The 21,231-nt window shown below is 39.4% G+C and overlaps 1 protein-coding gene across 1 annotated transcript; it reads left to right on the top strand.

The window, feature by feature from the left end:
* The first annotated feature begins 653 nt into the window (after positions 1-653).
* Positions 654-4,600, top strand: LOC133534012 (uncharacterized). Its single transcript, XM_061873103.1, has one exon. The coding sequence runs from the start codon at positions 690-692 to the stop codon at positions 4,368-4,370; it is 3,681 nt and encodes a 1,226-aa protein (XP_061729087.1). The 5' UTR covers positions 654-689; the 3' UTR covers positions 4,371-4,600.
* Positions 4,601-21,231: the final 16,631 nt, after the last annotated feature.

Genomic DNA, 21,231 nt, shown 5'->3' with positions numbered 1-21,231 from the left:
CTACTCGTACAAAATGGGAAGAATATCGCAATAATTTAGTCGAATTACCCTCATTAGATGAATTCAAAAAATTTTTGAAATCTCGAGCTGATGTTTTGGAAACTTTGTATAGATCAAAAAGGGATAAACAAGTTAAGCCTCAATTAAAATCAGAAATGCCTCAAAGTAAATCATTTGCCATTTCAGCTATTGAAAAGACACCGCGGCCGTGCGTCGTGTGCCAGGGGAAGCATCGTATCTTCGATTGCAAGGTCTTCAGCAGTCTGACGACCGACGAAAAGTGGGCCCAGGCTGCAAAGCTCAAGCTCTGCTTCAACTGCTTGCGCCCCGACCACGACACGGCGCGCTGTCGACTGGGAGGATGTCGCGTATGTAAGAGGCGTCATAACACATGCCTACACAAACACACCACTAACACACCCACATCGCCAGCTTCTGTTAGCCCTTCTGGTGACAACAACGGTGGTGCTGAGAGCTCTTCCTCTTCTTCAATTGTTATGTCAGCAGTATCCTCGTCTGCGGTTTTGCTATGTACTGCAATAATAAATATTGTTAACCCGCAGACGAATAAAGTAGTTACAGTGAGGGCACTGATTGACAATGGTAGTATGAGCTGTATGATGACTAATGACTTAAGACAGCGTCTTCAGCTGACTTCTCATCGTTCTAATGACAACATCACGGCCGTCATGGACATCCCTATTAACATCATTCCAGAACGCTGCTCTGCTCTTATAAAATCAAGGCAGAGTACATTCGTTTGCGATCTCGACTTTGTAGTACTTCCTCGTATAACTCAACGTCTTCCTGAGAACTTCATTTCTGTGAACCATCTTAATATACCATCATCAATCAAATTAGCAGATCCAACATTTAATCAGCCTTCACAAATTGACGTCTTATTGGGTGCTGAAGTTTTCTGGGCCATCATCGGCACAGAGAAGCGCCCTCTAGGGAACAATCTTCCCACTCTTTACAACTCCGAGTTAGGTTGGCTAATAGGAGGCCGCATGCCAACTAAGGGCAAGCCTCTAAATAAAACGATTTCGTGCAATTTTGTGGCCACACAGAGCGACACTGACCTAAACTCACAGCTTCAAAAGTTCTGGGAGTACGAAGACTTTCCCAAGCATCATGAATCTAAACCTATTTTAACCGAAAGTGAATCGCACTTTATTCAGAACACAACTCGATTAGAAAATGGTCAATTTTGTGTTAGATTGCCCCTTATTGACACGCCTGACTGTTTAGGCGACTCTTACTTCCTTGCAAAAAAGCGCCTTCTTAGCTTAGAAAAACGTCTTAACCAAAACCTGGAACATAAGAAAATGTACTCTGATTTCTTGCAGGAATACCGCGATCTTGGGCATCTTTCTGACTCTATCGTAGAAAGGCCTCACACCTCATTTTTTGTGCCCCACCACTCTGTGTTAAAGAGCTCGAGTGAATCTACTAAATTGCGCGTAGTATATGACGCGTCCATGCGCACGAAGTCAGGTTACTCTATAAACGACCTTCAAATTGTGGGGCCAAATATACAAGATTCTTTGTTCAACATTTTATTGAGATTTCGTCACTATAGGTACGTTTTGTCAGGTGATATAGAAAAGCAATACAGACAAATCGTTATGAACGAGCTAGATCGCGACCTTCAGTTGATTCTTTGGCGTGAAAATGAATCTCTTCCTATTAAAACGCTTAGACTTAATACTGTGACTTACGGTTTCTCTAGTGCCAGTTTCTTGGCAGCCAGATGCTTGTGGCAGCTCGGTGAGGAGTCAGCTGATTCATCTATCAAAACGATAATCCAAAACGACTTCTATTGTGATGATTTACTTACCGGAGCTGATGAAGAGTCTGACTTACTTAATATTAAACAAGCCGTATCTAATTCGCTGTCTCGGGGTTGCTTTAACTTGCGAAAATATAGGTCAAACTCTCAACTTCTGATTAATTCTGAATTAGAAAATATACAAAATGACAGTCTTGTATTGAGTCAATCACTTCATACGCTAGGATTATTATGGAATCCTACGCAAGACACACTTCATTTTAATATTGACGATAGTAGTGCTTCACCTGATAAAGTAACTAAACGGTCTATTTTGTCCACGACATTTAAGATATTCGACCCTTTGGGCCTTTTGACCTTGTGTACTGTCAAACCCAAAATTCTCTTACAGAAACTTTGGTCTCTTAAATTGGATTGGGATACTCAAGTGCCCCCTGAAATTCAGCGAGCCTGGGCACACTTCATAGATAACATAAAATACCTGAAGCTTCTTACTGTGCCCAGGAACATATTTGATAACAGTGACTCACCTTCATTTATTGAACTTCATTCCTTCTCTGACGCCTCGCAAGCTGCGTATGGCGCTTGTATGTACATCAAAGCCACCTTTCCCTCGGGCAAACAAACTGTAAATTTGCTTTGCTCTAAATCACGCGTGACTTCGACGCGTTCTGCGACTACACCGAGATTGGAACTTGCTGCGGCGCTTCTTGCCAGTCGCCTTGCTTCGACGGTAAGCAAAGCGTCTCGCAAGCCTATAGCACGCTGTACTTACTGGTCCGATTCCAGTGTAGTATTAGCATGGATTAATACATGTCCCTCAAAATTAAAAACGTATGTCGCGAACCGTGTCGCAGCTATTCAAGAGCTCACCGGGAGCTCGGCGTGGCGCCATGTCCCCACAGCTCTGAATCCTGCCGATCTTGCATCTCGCGGGATCGACCCTCAGCATGTACAGTCTCAACAGTTGTGGTGGCATGGCCCATCCTTTCTTCTAGAACCCGAGGAAAATTGGCCAGTTCTTAATACTAACTATGTGACCCATGATTTACCTGAATTTAAAACAGCGAACCCTTCATTTTTGACTAATGTGGAACACAAAGGGGACGTTCTCATAGATTTCCATAAGTACTCGCAATTAAGTAAATTTAAAAGGATTATTGCCTATGTATTACGCTTCATCAATATCAAATGCAAAAAGCAATGTTTGAAGGGCCCGCTAAGTGCAATAGAACTTGAAAATGCCTTAACTGTTTTGGTGAAGCTGTCACAACAACAATCATTCCCTGTAGATTTACCTACACTTGTAAATAACAAAAAACTAAGCCCTAAATCACGTCTCATTTCATTAGCTCCATTTGTTGACTCTCAGGGGATCCTGAGAGTAGGGGGCAGACTAGGTAAATCCAGATATGACTTTTCTGTAAAACATCCCATACTTCTTTGTTCCAAACACACACTCACAAAACTAATTTTCACTTACGAACACAAACGCCTCTTACATGCGGGACCTCAACTCATGTTGGCATCCGTGCGTGAGCAGTTCTGGCCCATTGGGGGTAGGGACTTAGCACGACGCACGGCTCGCAAATGTGTCATTTGTATTCGGCAATATGGCCGAACAATGTCCAATATAATGGGCAATTTGCCATCACAACGTGTCACGCCCGGCTTCCCATTTTCTACTATAGCTGTCGATTTTGCAGGTCCATTTATGATCACTGATCGGCGAGGCCGTGGCTGTAAGATAACAAAATGTTATTTATGTCTTTTCATATGTCTTAGATTTAAATGTGTACATTTGGAGGCAGTGAGTGAACTTTCTAAGGACGCCTTCATATTGTCCCTGCGCCGCTTCATTTCACGTAGGGGTAAGCCAAAAGAAATCTACTGTGACAACGGCAAAAACTTTGTTGCCGCTGCCAAGGAGATTAATACCTTTTTCAAACAAAATTCTGGCCCTATATTAGAGTTTGCAGGTGATCATAACATTGAATTTAAATTCTCCCCGGCTTACGCTCCTAATTTTAACGGTTATGTAGAGGCTGGCATTAAATCAGCAAAATTTCATATTAAGCGCATTTTAGGGAACACGCACCTCACATTTGAGGAGCTTTCGACTTTATTTGCTCAAATTGAGGCTGTCCTTAACAGTCGTCCTCTCTGCCCCCTTTCCTCCTCTCCCAAAGACTACGCAGCGCTCACACCCGGGCACTTTCTCCTTGGCAGGCCACTGACGTCGCTTCCGGCCCCGGACCTGACGGAAGCCAACATTCGCAACTTGGACCGCTTCAATCGGCTGGAGCAGATAAGGCAGCACTTCTGGCAGCGCTGGCAGTCCGAGTACGTCATGGAGCTGCAGCAACGTTCCAAATGGAGAACGCGCGCCAGGGATCTGCAGCAGGGAGACCTAGTCCTTATTAAAGAGGAAAATCAACCCCCAATGTTATGGCGTCTGGGCAGAGTGCTGAAGCTTCATACTGGCTCAGACGGAGTACCACGAGTCGCAGATATTGATACCGTGCGAGGAGTTGTCAGACGGGCTCTGAACCGTATATGCCTTCTTCATGATTCTTGAAAGCAGGGCTTTCAAGGGCCCCCAGCATGTCCGCGCCGCTGCGCACAACGTCATCAGACGAGCGTGAGGGTGAGGAACCCCGCCAAGCCGCCACCAGCTACCGGCGCAGCCGACGCTCTTTCTATTTCGCCACAGGTCGCCGGACCGAACACACGCGGCCGCGATCCATTTTCTATACAATTTTTATACTATGTAATACATAGTTATTAAAGGCTAAGTCCTAAACTAAAGGCTTCTTTTCTTCATTTATTTAACCTTATGTGCGCTCGCACAATCCCAAGTAAGTGCATCTTTTGATTTTGAGCTCGGCGTCCATTTTAACCCCCGACGCAAAAAAAGGGTGTCAAGTAATATGTGTATCTGTCTGCGACATCGTAGCTTTTAAACGGCTGAAGCGATTTGGATGCCGTTATTTTTATTTGAAAGCAGAGTTTCTAGCTGTTCTTAGATACGTTTTATGAAAACTCTGATAGCGTTACGGAGTCGAGCAGATGACAAAAAGCGTGCAAAATATATGGTACTGAGGCCTCCCAAAGGTTTTATCAACAATAATGAGCTACATGATTTTGTATACAGATCTACAATCCTTACTACCTATTCGTCTTTGGTACATGCAATCGTATCTCGAGGTTGCACGTAATCATTGGTTTATGTCTTAACTTATCTCCCAGTAATCTATATTTAGTAAATAGGCTACTTTGCCCATCACACCGAGCCACATTCTTCCATTGGTCGTTAAAAAATTGAAGCCCTAGTTTACTGTCATTAGAGCTGTCATTTTATAGATATCATTATCAGTTATTACGTTTGAAAGAATGCATTGCCAGCAGTCCAGTTACTTGGAAGTTTGAACTCGTAAACAACTTACAGGCCAATTCGAGCTTTAATTATTCGATCCTTCTCCGACATGATACTGATCTGTCCGTGTCAAAAATGACGTTTTTGGTTGAAGAAATGTCACTTTTGACACTGAGAGATAAGTATCATATCTGAAACAAATCGAATAACTAAAACTTGAATTGGCCTGTTATTCCGAGTATACATGATTCAACGCTTAGCCGTACGCGAGGATAACATGGAGGTCACATTTATAGAACATCTTATAATTAAACCAACATCAAAATCCCATAAAATATTTAAATAATACGAAAACATTGACATTTTATCGGAATAATCGGATCATACATTTCTATAAAACCGAAATAAAAGCCCCGATTTTGGGGTTGGAATGAATTAAAGTTACACCTTACTTCTGCGAGGTGTAAGTATAATAATCATTATAAATACTTACACCTGCAGACAGGGTTATAATTTCTCAGAAAGTATGTATGCTCAGTAGTATGTTTTGCCCCCACAAAGTTTCTAGTCATCTCATTATTAAAGTTGTTATAAAATCTATAATATAAGTAATATAATAATAATTCAGCCTATATACGTGCCACTGCTGGGCACAGGCCTCCTCTCAATGCGCGAGAGGGCTTGGGATAAAATCTATAATAGGTAAAAACTAAACTCAATACCTAACCGTCAAAACACAATCTATGGAAATCATTTCTACTTAGAAAAACGCATAAAAAATATAATAATAAAGGGATCCTATTAATTTCTTGCCACAAATAAAATCAAAAACACGACCCTTTCAATCAAAATTACCCACAATCAAGTAAAAAAACAAAATCGGATCAGCTCAAACACATCGTAAAACAATTTGCCCGCTACCTAGAGTCATTATCTTAACTCATAAATCTTCAGCGAGTCAAATTGTTCTCATTTCACACCAAATAAGTTAGAAGCTGTGTTCTTGTTGCTGTTCGAGAGTAGGCGAGTGCTCGCCTCAGGTGGGCTAGCATAAATGGGTCAAAAATATTTTTTATATGAGTAAAGGATGTCTCACCTTAGAATGGCCCGAGTCCGGGCCGAAGCATCCATATCATAGAAAACGAAGTGTCAGTTGCCTAGGCCCAGACCCGGGCTGTTCTAGCGTGAGTCATCCTTTAAGGTTAAGCAACTTTCCTATGGATTTCATAATATAAACTTAAAAGGTTTATTTTCGTACTTTATCCTTATCGGCATGTTAAAACCTTGTACTCATTTCGTATGATGAAAGTCTTAGAGAAATCTATCCAAATTCTTAATGCCCAGTAAGTTCATGTTCTTCTCGCACTCTTTTTGAGCGTAAGCGTGAGCGAGATCGAAGTGCGTGCCCGGGAGTGCGGATATTGTGTTTATACATTTAATTTTTTGTACGTTTAAAAAAAAGTAATGGATACATACGATATTGTCGAGTTATGGAAGCAATTTTCATATTTTTAGCTTTTGTGCATTATTTGTAATAGACCTTTTTTGTTGATTTTTTTTCTTTCAAGTGAAAGACAAAAACTCAGGATTCGAATCAATACAATCCCTCGAAAAAGGCCTCAAGATTGCTAATTAAATTTATGGCAGCCGTATTGTGATTCATTTCCCACCGACCGGCTGGAGTGGTGCCGCGCCGGAGCGCATTTTCAATTTGTGTTAATACATTATGTATGGCATAATGCGTACATTATGTAATACATGTGCGAAATAGGTAATTCCCAGCTCGTGTCGATTTTAAACACTCACTCCGTCGTGTTTTAATTTGTCACCGCTCGTCGTGAATTTCCGATTTTCCGCACTTATTTGATAGATAGATAAAATCTTTATTCAACCACAACTTACATGCTTTGTGACACAAACAAATAACAAGAGAAAAATAAAATTGACAATAGACAAAGAAAAAGTAACATACAATTTGACACTAATATCAATAACAATGTATTACGTGTCTTATTTTTAGATTAGTAGAGATATTAGTAGAGGGTCATGTGTTGTGGTAAAGAATAGGCGCTGACTCAGCATAAATGCTGCGGAGACCACAGCGCTGATCTTCCGTCAGAACCTTAAGAGGAATTCCTAGTTGCGATTTTTCCATACAAACGCTCTCGACTGATTCCTCCCTGGATTTTTAACCTAGAGCAGTGATTTTTTCAAATAAGATCAATATCATCAATATCTGTGCCGCTATGTTTTGCTTTTTTGGATTATTTTATTTTGAAGAAAGATACAGCGCCTCGAAAATCGCAAAAACGGCTAAATTGAATTGGCTGTAAAAAAAGGCACAGTATACAAATATGACAAAAAATATCCAAAAAATCAAAACATAGCGGCATAGATTATTTCTTCCTCTTGCAATTTCCAAAATTTCATAATGATTAGTTGCGTTTTGGAGGAGGAAACAGTCGAGAGCGAAACCTCGATTTTTGAGTTTTTTGCGAGTGAATTTCGGTCCGAGCTGCAGTTGTCCTTATCGCACGAATTGGAGGCGGAGACAGTTTCTAAATATACGTACACAGAAGGAATAGTGATGGGCATAACATCCTTATTAGGGATTGCAGAACCGGTACTGTTTTAAAGAACCGGGATTTCCCGGTACTTTCGGAACTGGTCTAATTATTTCATTATTTTAAATAAAACGACAGCATTTTGCGATTTGACCACCTTTCGTATTATAATTTAATAATCACATTTTCTTTTATTACGTAGTAGGCAATTTTTTTTAGAAATATAGTATTTTACATTGCTCACACTTGTGCGTCACAAGTAAAAGATAACTACTTTGATGTTTGCCACTAGATAGCAAATTTAATGAAATTACATTGACGAGGGGATTTATATATAAGTATCGCAGTCGTATTGTATAATCCGCCGTATTACATTACGGCTAGCCGATATCAAAATAAGGGCCATTTTGAAATGCGGCGGTTCAACGATTAAGGTATGTTGGCTAAATACCGGATGCGGGTGAAGAACGTAGGACATTCATTTCCCCCTAATTTGGCTTTATTTTTTAATGTTGGCAACATTGTGTAAGACGCCATTTCATTGCGCCTCGACTGTCAGTGTCCCCGCGTCGCTCAGGGAGTCGGGCTTGTGCTATGTGCAATCACAGAGAGCAAGGTAAATTTCGCGAATTCTTCCTTCTATCCGATCTTCGCTCTGTAATTTATTTTGCGTATTGTGATGAAACTGTGTTTGTTTTTGTAATTGTGTTAACAGACCTAGCACTGCTGCAGACCGATATCCGATCTTGACCCTTCCAGGTAAAGATCGGACCAGAAACAATCAGATCTTTACCTATTTAAAAAACAGCAGTGATTATCAGACTTTAAATTTTTTCAATTTACCTACTGACCTTAATTATCACATTTATTGTTTTCTTGATCACACTTTCGTACCATTATTTTTATCCAGTACCACTACCAGCGCGACGGTTACTGACAATGTAATTTTTTTAATTTCCGTAACCCAAAGGTTGCCTTTCAACGATAAGACCGCATGTTGTTTACCTGTGCTTATGTGTATGTTTTCTTTTGTATTTTTTTTTTATTGAGGTGTGCAATAAAGAGTATTTTATATTGTATAGGGATGATGATACATGTTGAAATTTATAACAAAATCGAGTAAAATAGATAGCAAAAGAGCAATTTTTCGCAATAATGTACCTACACATACGGATGCATATGTAGATCTGCACGCATACATACATTGCTAGTTTCGGATACAAAATAGAGATAGGGCTTCGAAATTAGTTTCCTTAAAATGCTTCATGAGGGCTCTCTTTTCCTATATATTTACTTTACTCTTTACATACGATCCTTACATTTTATCAAAAAAAAAGATTGTATATCAACTATATATATATATATATATATATAATATATATACATAATTGCAAAATTAAACCAACAAAATCGCAATTTAAATTATTTTCCATACTTCAAGATGGGCTCTCAGTGACCTTGACCTTTTTAAAGAACTACTTAGTCTTTTTGATTTCTAAGTTTGATTCTTATTTTTTTTGCGACCTTCATTAAAAATGACTGGGCACGATTATTTTTTATTTTGATTTTTGTCCCTCCTACTTAAGTACTTAATATCTTCCAGTACATTCCATTCAATAAACAATACATTTTACACTTTCCCTAAACCTGTACAGTTCACGAAATCTTAAATTGTCAAAACTTGTACAACGTATCTATTATTTTAGTGGTTTTTTTTATTACTTCGGGTAAACCTTACAATAAGAGGTTTCTTAGCACATTGTTTACTTATCAAATTGCCTTATGACATAGGTATCAAAGTTTGAGAGCCACAATTTTACCAATTTTTGTATCAGGGTTAAGATCGGATACAAAAGGGTAGACACCGGACCTATTTCTTTGTGATACCTTATTCTCTTTCCATTAGAAGCAACTTTTTTTCACCATCCAATGTTCCCTTGATGGCAAAACACTCGTTACCCTAAAAAAAAGTATGTCTCATCTTTACACAGGTACAAAACTAAAACCGTTCTATATTGAAGATTACCAAAATTCAGGCCGAATCTACGGTTATTATTTAACGATTCGCTACGTACTTCAAGAATCTGTCACGTGTTGAGATCTCGAAAAAACATTTTTTCACGAGTTCTCTCAATTGGTCCCAAAATTGTCCGGCATTATCCCAACATACTTTACCCAGATTGTCATTGCGATACGTTCTTCAATAAGGCGGCCCAAGTTTAGCCCCATCGTACTACAAGTTAAATAGATTGTAGTTTAACCATAGGTATATATTATACCTACTTAAAAAAATTCACATCACACCATGATTACTCCCAACTTACTGATACGGATAGGTACAGTCAAGTGTAAAAATATGGGTGTATACATCTTACTCAAAAATATGTCCCATAGCATCTTATTCCAGTGTAATAAAATAAGAGCGTAGTACCATATTTATGAGACCATTCTTTCGATACATATTTTTGCACTTGACTGTACGACGACAACCGAAGCTGAGACATCATTCTTTTTTGCAGTTTTTACCTATATGGTAATTAATATCAATCAATCATTTATTATTTCGTCATCATAGGTGTAAAATACATTTAGTACAGGTGATAGGGTGTTTGGTATTAGGGTGTAATAGATACAGTATAATATAAAAATGAAAAACAATATTACGTCGTAACAACAAAAACAACTTGCGTCGGGCAGCGCAGAATAAAATCCGTCCGGCTCGCGGGCGATGTCGACGGAACGGCGCGCAATGAGCGAGCGCACGAGTCTCGCGTCTGTGTGCGCGCACTCACACTTAGATAGCTCCGGCTCCCGCCCACCGCAGCGCGACAGAAACATAGCTTCAAAAATTCGAGATTTGAAAAGTTGCTCAGCTAGGAATTGCTCTTGCAGCGCTAGTCAATGTACTTATATGTATAAATATATATGCATATTACATATATTTGTACTGTAAGTATGTAGGTACTGTAAATATTTGCAAGAAAATATGACACGTAGTTATTATACTTATTAATTTATAAGATGTGAGCGCAAGTGGATAGGTAACGGCAGGTAATGGTGTGGTCAGGTGGGCTTAAGTTTTAGGCACTTCGTTTTTGGGTTTCTAATAGGTATTGGCGTAATTTAATTTTAAATTGAGGCTTACTTTTTAATATTCTTATTGGTGGAGGTATGTTGTTCCAACATTTGGTGGCCCGATACCTAAAACTTCCCCTAAAGGCAGCAGCACGGTATTTTTGAGGCTGTAGCATCAGAATACGCGGGGCTCTAACCGAGTGACAGCTTCTGTTTGTTGACCAAACCAGTTTTTTGTACAGATAGCTTGGAGTCTGAGTGTTTATTACATCAAACAGTAAGCATGCCAACATTAGATCCTGACGTGGTAGCATTTTTTTGTGGTAACGTTTCGTATACCTATTCCATTTTAGCTGCAGTCACATGTAACACAGGTCAACACTAGTAATACAGGTCTTTAAAATTGTGACAAACCGTACTGTTTGACCAAGATGCTGGCTTTGTAGAGATAGAGCTTGTAAAGTTAGACATAAAGAGTTGGTACCTACTGTTGCGAATGCAACTTATTAATATATAAAAATATTCCCAATGCAGTAGCTAAACGCAACCGTCGGGCTCGGCTAGTATTCGGAGGCTTTTCAAAAGCACCAATAGGAGCGCTCCACATATTCTGTATTGCAGCCAATTAGAAGCACCTAAATACCACCTTTTGTACTGATCAGATATTACAAGATCACTCTTCTCATCATCTTCCATACTATCAACAACCAACCACTTTCTACATTTAACAGTTTTGGCAATTAAACCCCTGTAACCAGTAATGGAAAATTATAACACTTCACTAAGAATCGAAGTTTTATTCGAGTCGTCGTCATTCTGACCTGCACGGCGGCTACACCAACTACGAGCTCTAATACATTTTGAGTGTAAAAACTGACACGCCACGCACGTAAGTGTTGTCAACACTTCACAGGAAATGTTTTTTGTGGAATGTTAATTACTCCGAACAAATTTTAATTATCCTTAATGTGGAGCGTAGTGAGACTCAAAAAAGTTTGGGTACTCCTGCTTCAGAAGCAAAGCTATAGGTACCTTTTCGTGCCGAATGATGATCCCTATGACAGTTCAGTCTCTTGTGGTTGGGCCTAGAAAAGGATTGAAGGAATTTGTTTTTCCGTATTTTTATTATTAATATTTTTTTTTATACTACGTCGGTGGCAAACAGGCATACGCCTGCAACTCCCGAGGAGTAGCATGCGCGTTGCCCTCCCCCCCTCGTTGAGCTCTAGCATCCTTACTCACCGGCAGGAACACAACACTATGTACTCATAGCCCCTATACCCTACCCTACTGGGTCTAGTGTTATTTGGCTGCGGTTTTCTGTAAGGTGCAGGTACTTCCCCAGTTGGGCTCTGCTCTAGATCTGGAATGACATCCGCTGTGCTGTACCCTACCACAGAAAGCGAGAAGACATCCACAATTCCCATACCTGTTACATTTCTAAGCGCCACTTGCACTATCCCACTAACCCGGGGTTAACCGGTTAAACCCCTAACCCAGTGTCAAATTGTACTGGTAACCATGGTAAGTGTAGGTTTAACCGGTTAACCCCGGGTTAGTGGAATGGTGCAAGTGGCGCTAAATAAATGAATGTACAAAACTTTTAAAAAAATCTACTAATCTGACATCTACTCCCTATACAAATGATTGGACCTTCATTCGACGCAATATTTATACCTAATATAGTAAGTAGCCTATACTATTACACATCCCGAGGTCCCAGCTATACTGGTATACCCGAGGCAAGTGCTCGGACTACTCGGCAAGCGACACACAGGGCTGCGCACGCGGCGGCGCAATTACGCAAACGCCCGCTCCGCGCCGCGCACGCATCCGGCGCCTAATGATATACAACATACACTTCGTATTTTTTAGCATTAGAAAGAGCTTCGCAGAAGCTTGGGGTAATGCGATAACATTTTGAAGTAAAAATGTTTCTACGGCCCGATGCGAAAAATGAGATACGATAACGATAAGTTCTGGTTTAGATAAATTATCTTTTAGATATCGTTTGTATGTCATATAATTGGCAGATGCAGCTCGATTCGAGCAACCAATGTCACTTTGACGTTAGAAATATCGTACATAGATTTTATTGGGATCATATGAGGCAGGGGGGGTTGACCTCACCCAAGCTGTTCAATTTGTATATGGATGCCCTGATCGGTGAGCTCAGCAGTACTCATGTTGGTTGTCATATAGATAGGGTGTGCTTTAATAATATAAGTTATGCCGATGACATGGTACTGTTGAGCCCATCGATCGGTGGTATAAGAATACTAATTGAGAAGTGCGAGTCTTATGCCCAAAACATAACTTACGATATAATGTCGCGAAAAGTGAGTACATGGTTTTTAAGGCGGGGAGCAAGTGCCCATCATACGTCCCACCCATTCGCTTGAATGGCGTACAACTGAGGAGGGTTTATTCCTTTAAGTATCTTGGGTACTTGGTCACCGACGATATGCGTGACGACGCGGACATCGAACGCGAGCGTAGGGCATTAGCTATTAGGGCTAATATGGTCGCCCGTAGGTTCAGCAGGTGTACAGCGCAAGTTAAAATAACACTTTTTCGAGCGTATTGTACTTCGCTGTACGCCTGCAGCCTGTGGACGAGATACACGCAGCGTTCTATGAATGCCATGCGTGTACAGTACAATGACGCGTTCAGGGTACTGTTGCGGCTGCCGCGATACTGCAGTGCGTCGGGCATGTTCGCCGACGCGCATGTGGACGGTTTCCACGCGACGATGCGCAAGCGCTGCGCCGCGACGCTCCGAAGGGTGCGCGACAGCCGCCACAGTCTCCTGGCCGTCGTGGCAGGGAGATGGGACAGTGCATTAATTAGGCACTGGACCTCCCAACATCTTAGTTTAGGTACTAACATAGTAATTTAAGTATATTTGAACTAACAAAATATGGATTGTGTCGTCCGAAATAAATGATTTTTATTTTTATTTTTTTATTTTTTTTATTTTTTTATAGCGGAATCGAAATAAACGTCAATTTTGATATGTCGTTTAGTTATCGATCTTTCCAAGATCTTAAACGTGTCTAATCATTCTTCAAATCGGGCGGTTAGTTCAGATTATTAGTACACTGCATAAAGTAGGTTCCTTCACACTTACTTTTGCCAATGAAACGAAGAGCATATGAAAAGAAGAATGCCTGCCTGAAGATTGTGGAATCTTATGAAACAATTATTATATTAGATAAGTATGGAGGCCAATACAAACGTATATTGTGACATCAAAATGGTATTTAAAAGATGGTGCGTCTCGCTCGTGCCAATACATGCACGGACAAGTAAGAGCGAAATGCATGCGCGACACAAATCATTTAGATATAATTTTGATGTCTCAATATAAGTTTGAAATAGCCTACAATTCAATAAGGCTCAGTTTTGCTGTTCTAGCTAGTCTACTTACAAGTAGGGCTTTGTTTACTTATCGACACCTAAACATTTTTTTTTCACATTTCATAGCAGTTAGGTTTCAATTCGAGCTCGCGACGAGATCGTTACGCGCTCGCGGCGAAATCGTTACGAACTCGCCTCGCTCAACTCTCCCGTAAATCGCCAGTGTGATAAGGCTCTTACTTGGTCTGGTCAGCCAATGTCTCTTACTTATTGATAATTATCCTTGAACAACCTTCTAACAACAATACAAATCAATATAAAATACCCGGCACAACACGATTCATAGCACTTACCAACATGTTTATGTTTAGCAATTTTACATAAAATTTAATCAATACCGAACGAGTGGGTCTGATCAAGTAGAATGCCATACAATTTGCAAGTTGCCGGTATAATGAGGTAGAAACTACGTTTAGTAATTATTGAAATGAGCTAGGTATCCAGGGCCGTATTTGTGACGATCAAACTTAATTAACGAACGATTGTTTATTTGCGGAATATGGGTTACAATAAGTTACCATATTATTTTATTTTCTTTATTGGAGAAACAACAGTAGGGCTAAGATGGTCGGCTCTTTATCATTTGTCACCATGCCTGTCACGTTCTGACAAGTATGTAAGCGCGAAAGTGACAGGCATTGTGACAAGTGATAAAAATGGAACCATGATACCGCCGCAGAAGTAAGTACAATAATAGTATAAATGATAAGTTATACAGTTCAATAGATGTGCGCCTACCTCCTAAAACGCTCTCACTAAGAAAGAACTATACATAATATAGATAAGGTAATGCTACAGAGATATTGAGTTGTCTCAGCTAGAATTTCAAGTATCTGTTTTTGGAAACTTACTCTGCTTGCATTGAAAATATCTGCGGCCGTGAACAGTTTATTGTATTATTATTATTATTTATTTATATATATTTACCAAGTTCAGTATACAGTATAAAGTTAAATATGTACCTACCAAGCTAGCTCTGCAAGGCATTTGAAATCACAAAGTGTGGAAATTTCATAATTAATTTGAAACTTCTATGAAAATATGACGATAGTAAAGATACCCCCACACTGTTCTGTTCATGTCAGTACAATGTTAGCTTATAGATGGATTCTATTGTAACTATCGCGCTTGCGCACGCACCATTCAATTCAACTCACACAACTTAGTTGTGAATACACATCTTCGTACTTAGGACCTTTGCACATATCCAAGTAAAGTATTGGATAGCTAATTAACTAATAAATTAACTGCCAAATAAAACTTCCTACAAAACTTAGCACTTTATCTACCAGTTAAGCTTATTTGAAGATTGTAAAATGCCAACGATGACTTTATTAGTCAGATAAGAGGCAAATAGCTTACTTGAACATTGTGAACCAGGCCATTAACCTTTCAAGTGTGTTGGGGTGAAAAATCGCCGTTTTAAACCCCGGTTGTGTTATGTAAAGTAGAAAAAATATCTTTCTGAAAAAATTAAAATTCGGTCAGAATCGTTATCAAGCGACCCGCGCCGACTTCGCACCGATTTGATTACACAAACCGAAACCTTCTTCAAGAATCACTACATTGATATTATAGATAAAAACCGCATGAACATACGTTCGGTTTTGAGTTTATCGTGAACATACAGACATATAGACAGACAGACACGGCGGGGGACTTTTGTTTTATGTAGTGAGAATAGACAAGTGGTTCACCTCCCAAATCCGGCCCTGCGGGTATTCTGTGCAACATTATACGTAGCTGTGCTATAAATTATCGTTTCTGCAGTTAACCAACGGATTACTGCGCTAATGACTAAGGATTTGTAACCGAATAACGATTATTCCTTAAAAGGATCGCCTAATGATGGGCTGACTCGTGAAATCGAGTTAGAAATATTTATGAATTCTATTTTTATTTGCTGAAGCGTTATACGGCTTTTTTAGTGACGAATCGTGATGTTGCTAATCATGTGTCACGGTTGTTTTAGCCGCTATTCATGAACCTTTCTGCCCCAACGAGTTTTAGTTCTAGGAGCATTCTATCTCGCCTACTGCCATCTGTAACTATGTAAGTGGGTGAATAAACTTTTTATTGTCACTCGTTGCCACGGTTATGGTCGCCCAGGTCACTTTTAACACTGTATTTAAATTAAGCAAGCATACATTTTATGTCAGTCATAAGCTGGATTATCTAATAATGGAAAGGATTATGGGTTTACCTCGCGCCGCTTGACCATGCCACTAACCCGGAGTTAAACGGCTAAACCTGGAGTTACCATGGTTACCAGTACAATTTGACACTGGGTTAACGGTTTAACCGGTTAACCCCGTGTTAGTGGGATGGTGCAAGCGGCGTATTAGTAGAACGTAGAACGATTGTTTCTTCTAACAAACTATGATATTATTGTCGTCTGGCTGATGGGTCGGAGTCGGAATAACAATAAAAAAACTATAATATGGGATCCGTTTTTGCCATTCTGGCTACGGAACTCTAAAAAGATTGATCCACCTAGGTACTGTAAAAGGATATCGCCTAGATTGTGGTGGAGAATAAAACGCAGATTTCTGTTTTTTTTTTTTTCATCAATCTGCAAGATCACAAACATCGACTACTCTTAATAATGGTTGCCACCTTCGGAATGCTCGCCTGCAGATATTTATTCATCTAGCAGGGCGATAGTTCTGAATTCAAATACATAATCGTTACCAGAACCCCTAGTGTAAATTTATATATTCGATAGCGTGACGTGACATACGCGCTTGCGTTGTATGGGATTTAGAAACAGTGCGCCAAGCGGGACTTTTGGAAACTCAAAACCCATACGAAATGAGACAACGCAAACGCGTACATCACGTCACGCTATCGAATAAATTTACGCTAGGAGTATAGGTTACCTACCAAGACTGTTAAGGTTTCAAACTTTCACAGTACCTACCTATTTATAGATAGGTATTTTGTGCTACCTGTAGTATACGCAACAATATCTTTGCGTCATTTACAGCGTATCGAATGTAGCATTTAAAGACAGGTGTCTCGGCTATCCCCTAACTAGCAATTTCACGTAATTACGTTATAATGCGCATTTAACCCGTCGTCTACTGTATGGCGATTTAAAAGCTTGGCCCCGGGTGTCGGAGGTTAATAGTGGTTAACGCTTGCATTATGCATGTTTATCTTGGTATTAGCGAATTCAAGTTGTATGTAGCTGTTGTTGTTAATGTTTAATCGCAAATTGAATTCGCGCAACGAGGGTTCCATCACGACAAGTCTTTTTTCGTTCCCTCAATGCTAAGGATCGTGACATCCTTCTATTGAAGACCAGGTTCCTCCATAAATGCATGGCCTCGTGCAATGTTATAGGTGCAATAATAAATAATAATAAGAGAGGTATGGGCATTGTGAATATCATCTCGCTTTGTGTGGTAAGGCACAGCACGGCGGATGACATTTCAGATTTAGAGCAAAGCCCAGCCCAACTGGGGAAGTACCTCCACCTTACAGAAAACCGCAGCCAAATAACACTAGACCAGCGGTTCCTAACCTAGGGCTAATTACTTCCGTGGGGGTAAAACTGGCATTTCAATAACAAAGATTAGACCTATAAGAAAAACTATTGATGATTATTGGGAGGAGGGGTAAAATCAGGATCCCTAGTTAGTCTTAGGGGTGATAGAACTGAAAAGGTTAGGAACCACTGCACTAGACCCTACTCATAGTATTGTGTTCCTGCCGGTGAGTAAGCTTGCCAGAGCTCAACGAGGAACGTGGGTGCGGAGTGTTTGGGTCGGCAACGTGCATGAGACTCCTCTGAAGCTGCGGAAACTGCTCGCCATCGAGCGGGCCTTATGCTAGTTTGCCACCGACGCGACGTAGTATATAACAAAAAAAAAAGAGCACACCACATAGCTGGGCATTGACAAGTAACAGTTCGCCTTGTACTTAGTTTTTCCTAATGGTTATAGTTACTTTTACTATGTGTTTTTGTATAATACAGAGTTTACTACTACTATACTACTAAAATAAAAAAATAGAAGAACTTTATATTTTAGCAACACTTACGCTACTGCTACGTTCACCAAGGTAAATATGTTGTTTACTGTCGTTACAGTAGAAAGTGCTTCTTAGTCGATATTTGCCATTTTCAAAATAATCCTGCTTTCGACGCAACCCCACCTCACCTCTAAAATACAGTACTTGGTGGCTATACTAGCCCTCCTATCCGGATGCATGCGGTAGACGTGACCTGCCCAGTCCCAAGTCAGCCTGGCGGGCTTCTCCCCTACGTCAACTATACGTGTTTTGCAGCGCAATGTAGTTTTCAAATATTAGTGAAATTTTAATAATATAAAGTTGGTTATTAAATTTCTTTTTCCAACTAGGTATACTAAAATAGTATATCATCGTAAATCAGCAAATAAATCATATTACAGTATTGAAAAGCCATTTAGAAGTCAGCGATTAAACGCAAGACCATCGGGTCACACCACTGCAACCTTTACCGTTTTCCATCAACAAACCTGACCTTAAGTAGACCGTATTACGGTGCAATAAGGCTTATAAATAATCAGCGATTCTGACGATGGTACTCAAATAAATAATGCAAATTGAAAACAATAAATCTTAGGAACCATTAGCAAATTCTATGCAGTTTCTGCGTTTGTACAAGTTTAATATTTCATTGAGTGACTCGTAAATAACTAGAGGTTGCAGGTTACAGGCTGTCGCATAAAGCTTGATTTTACAGCGAATGAAATACCAGATACACTAAATCTCATGATTTACTTTTTAAATTATAATATTTAGGTACACAGCCGTATTCATAAAAAGTTAGAGCATTGATCAAGGATCGTGGATAACCGGATGTCAAAAAACATGATTCATAAACGCATATTAGCGCTAATCAGTTGATAAAGCCTTTAGCAAAAGCTGGGAAAGTTAGAGAGCCCTTTAGCTGATCCTTCTTTATCTCACAATTATCGTTAATTCACACAATATCGGGGTTTATAAACAGAAGGCAAAACCACGTACAATAATTGTAAAAACAATTATAAATGAATTAAAACAACCTGGTGTCGAAAAGCTTACAAAACGTTACCAGTTATGCACTTACCCATATTTTTTTTATTAACTCGGTAATGGTGACAATTTTCCAAGGTGTCTTTAAAAGTATCAAAGCCAAGTTCAAAAGAAGAGAACTAGCGACGCGTCGACCGTGTGTTATATTACAAATATACGAACCATTTGACCCTTACGTAACTAAAAATCTATTTAAAAAATATGAAAATTGCATTTATTGAGACCCTTAAGGCTAACTAGGACCCCAAATTTTATTAATACCTATAGCTCCAACGGTTATTAAGATACAATACAATACAATCGGGATTTTTCTCACTGACTGACTGAACCAAACATCAAAAACCTAACCCACTTCCAGATGACCTAGCAAGTTGAAATTTGGCATCCAGCTGGGCAATTGTGTGATTGCCAACTTAAGATAAAGAAACTATGATATTTTTACAATTAGTAATATTTTCCAAAAAAAAACAGTTTTTATTTACACACTAAGCGCCTATCGAATTTGTAATAGCAAAAACGAATTTTAGTTTCAAAATCAACTATGATGAATTGAATGATAATGGGATAGATTAATTACAACATAAACGTGAAATGAGAGCCAAGTTAAATATTAAAAATATGCGTCATTGTTGACTCGCCGCCATAAAAATTTAGATCTATATCATATATGGGTGCCAAGTTCTAGTTCACAAGGAATGGAATTATTAAAATTCAGGACTTTTCTTGACTAGTTTTTATACCAATACACAAAATTTTAGAAAAGCAACATAGACAAATATCATATACCTAGCTTGTATAATACATGGCCTGTAAAAACTACCGAAGTGAAATCTTGAACTTTAGATTAAGATCTCAAATATTTACCCGGCGAAGTCAACAACGACGCATATATTCTTAATATTAAACTTGGCTCTAATTTCACATTTACGTTTTTGATGAGATATAAGTGTAATGTAGGCACGTCTAGGTAATCTAGGTAAGACATCGCCGCTCATTACACACGTGACTTCCTGGCCATAGCCACGGAAACTCGACGGTAATGTCCTCAATATCCCCATGTCCACATTTCCGTTTCACATTACGGGCCTGCGAATATTATTATGTTACATCAACCATTGCTTTAATTGGCAATAATACTCGCTGCAATCGTACCTGGGAGCTCTTCTCCACTCATGTCGCACCAGAATTCTTCTAAGCTAACTCGGGAACCACTGTGACGTGATAAGTGTGGAAATGCCACAATAAACATATTTTCGTGGAAATTTGAGCTTTTTAATGATACTGCCACACTTTGTTCGTGCAGAGTTAGAGAATTTTCATATTGTCCGATCTGATATCGGATGTTGGATGACCCTTGAAGAAAGACAGCTGGCTAGGGAATGCCTTATGGCATCCAGTCCTTTTATTTTTGCATTATCGTTTTATTTTGGACAAGTCACAATTATTAACAGTTTTGAATGATTCACGGTTACTTTCACTAGACTTATATCGACTGAAGCACCCGGTAACAATCTTGTTACATTTGCATGTAACTGCATCGAAATATCGGGAGCTGGAAAATAATAAATAAGGTCGATATAGGTAAGTCTAGTGGAATTGACAATAAAATTATTAACTGGATAAAAATATTAAAAAAAACACTAGTTGTTTTTTGCTTCTTTAGAGTCTGATCAGACAATGTGAAAACGCTCAAATGCAACAAGATACCTTTCAAGGGCTCAAACATCAGCTCGGAAGACTGTCAGCAGTTGCACAGATGGACGATAAGACTTTATTACCCAGTTAGCGAATAATGCAGTAATGTATTCATTGAAATATTCGCCTATCTGGCTGCCGTAATGACGAGGACGCAGTTTAAATATGGAAAGTATCTTGATTCAAGCATTTTGTATACTTATTACTTACTTGATTAATTTTATTTGTATGTATGATCGTTTTCGATC

The sequence above is a fragment of the Cydia pomonella genome, unplaced genomic scaffold, assembly GCF_033807575.1.
Source record: "Cydia pomonella isolate Wapato2018A unplaced genomic scaffold, ilCydPomo1 PGA_scaffold_33, whole genome shotgun sequence".
NCBI lineage: Eukaryota > Metazoa > Arthropoda > Insecta > Lepidoptera > Tortricidae > Cydia > Cydia pomonella.
The sequence above is the reverse complement of the archived record's forward strand: the minus strand, read 5'-3'. Positions and strand labels throughout refer to the sequence as shown.

What these genes read in the sequence shown, in the direction of transcription:
- LOC133534012 (XM_061873103.1), top strand. Translation starts at nt 690, where the DNA reads ATGGACATCCCTATTAACATCATTCCAGAACGCTGCTCTGCTCTTATA.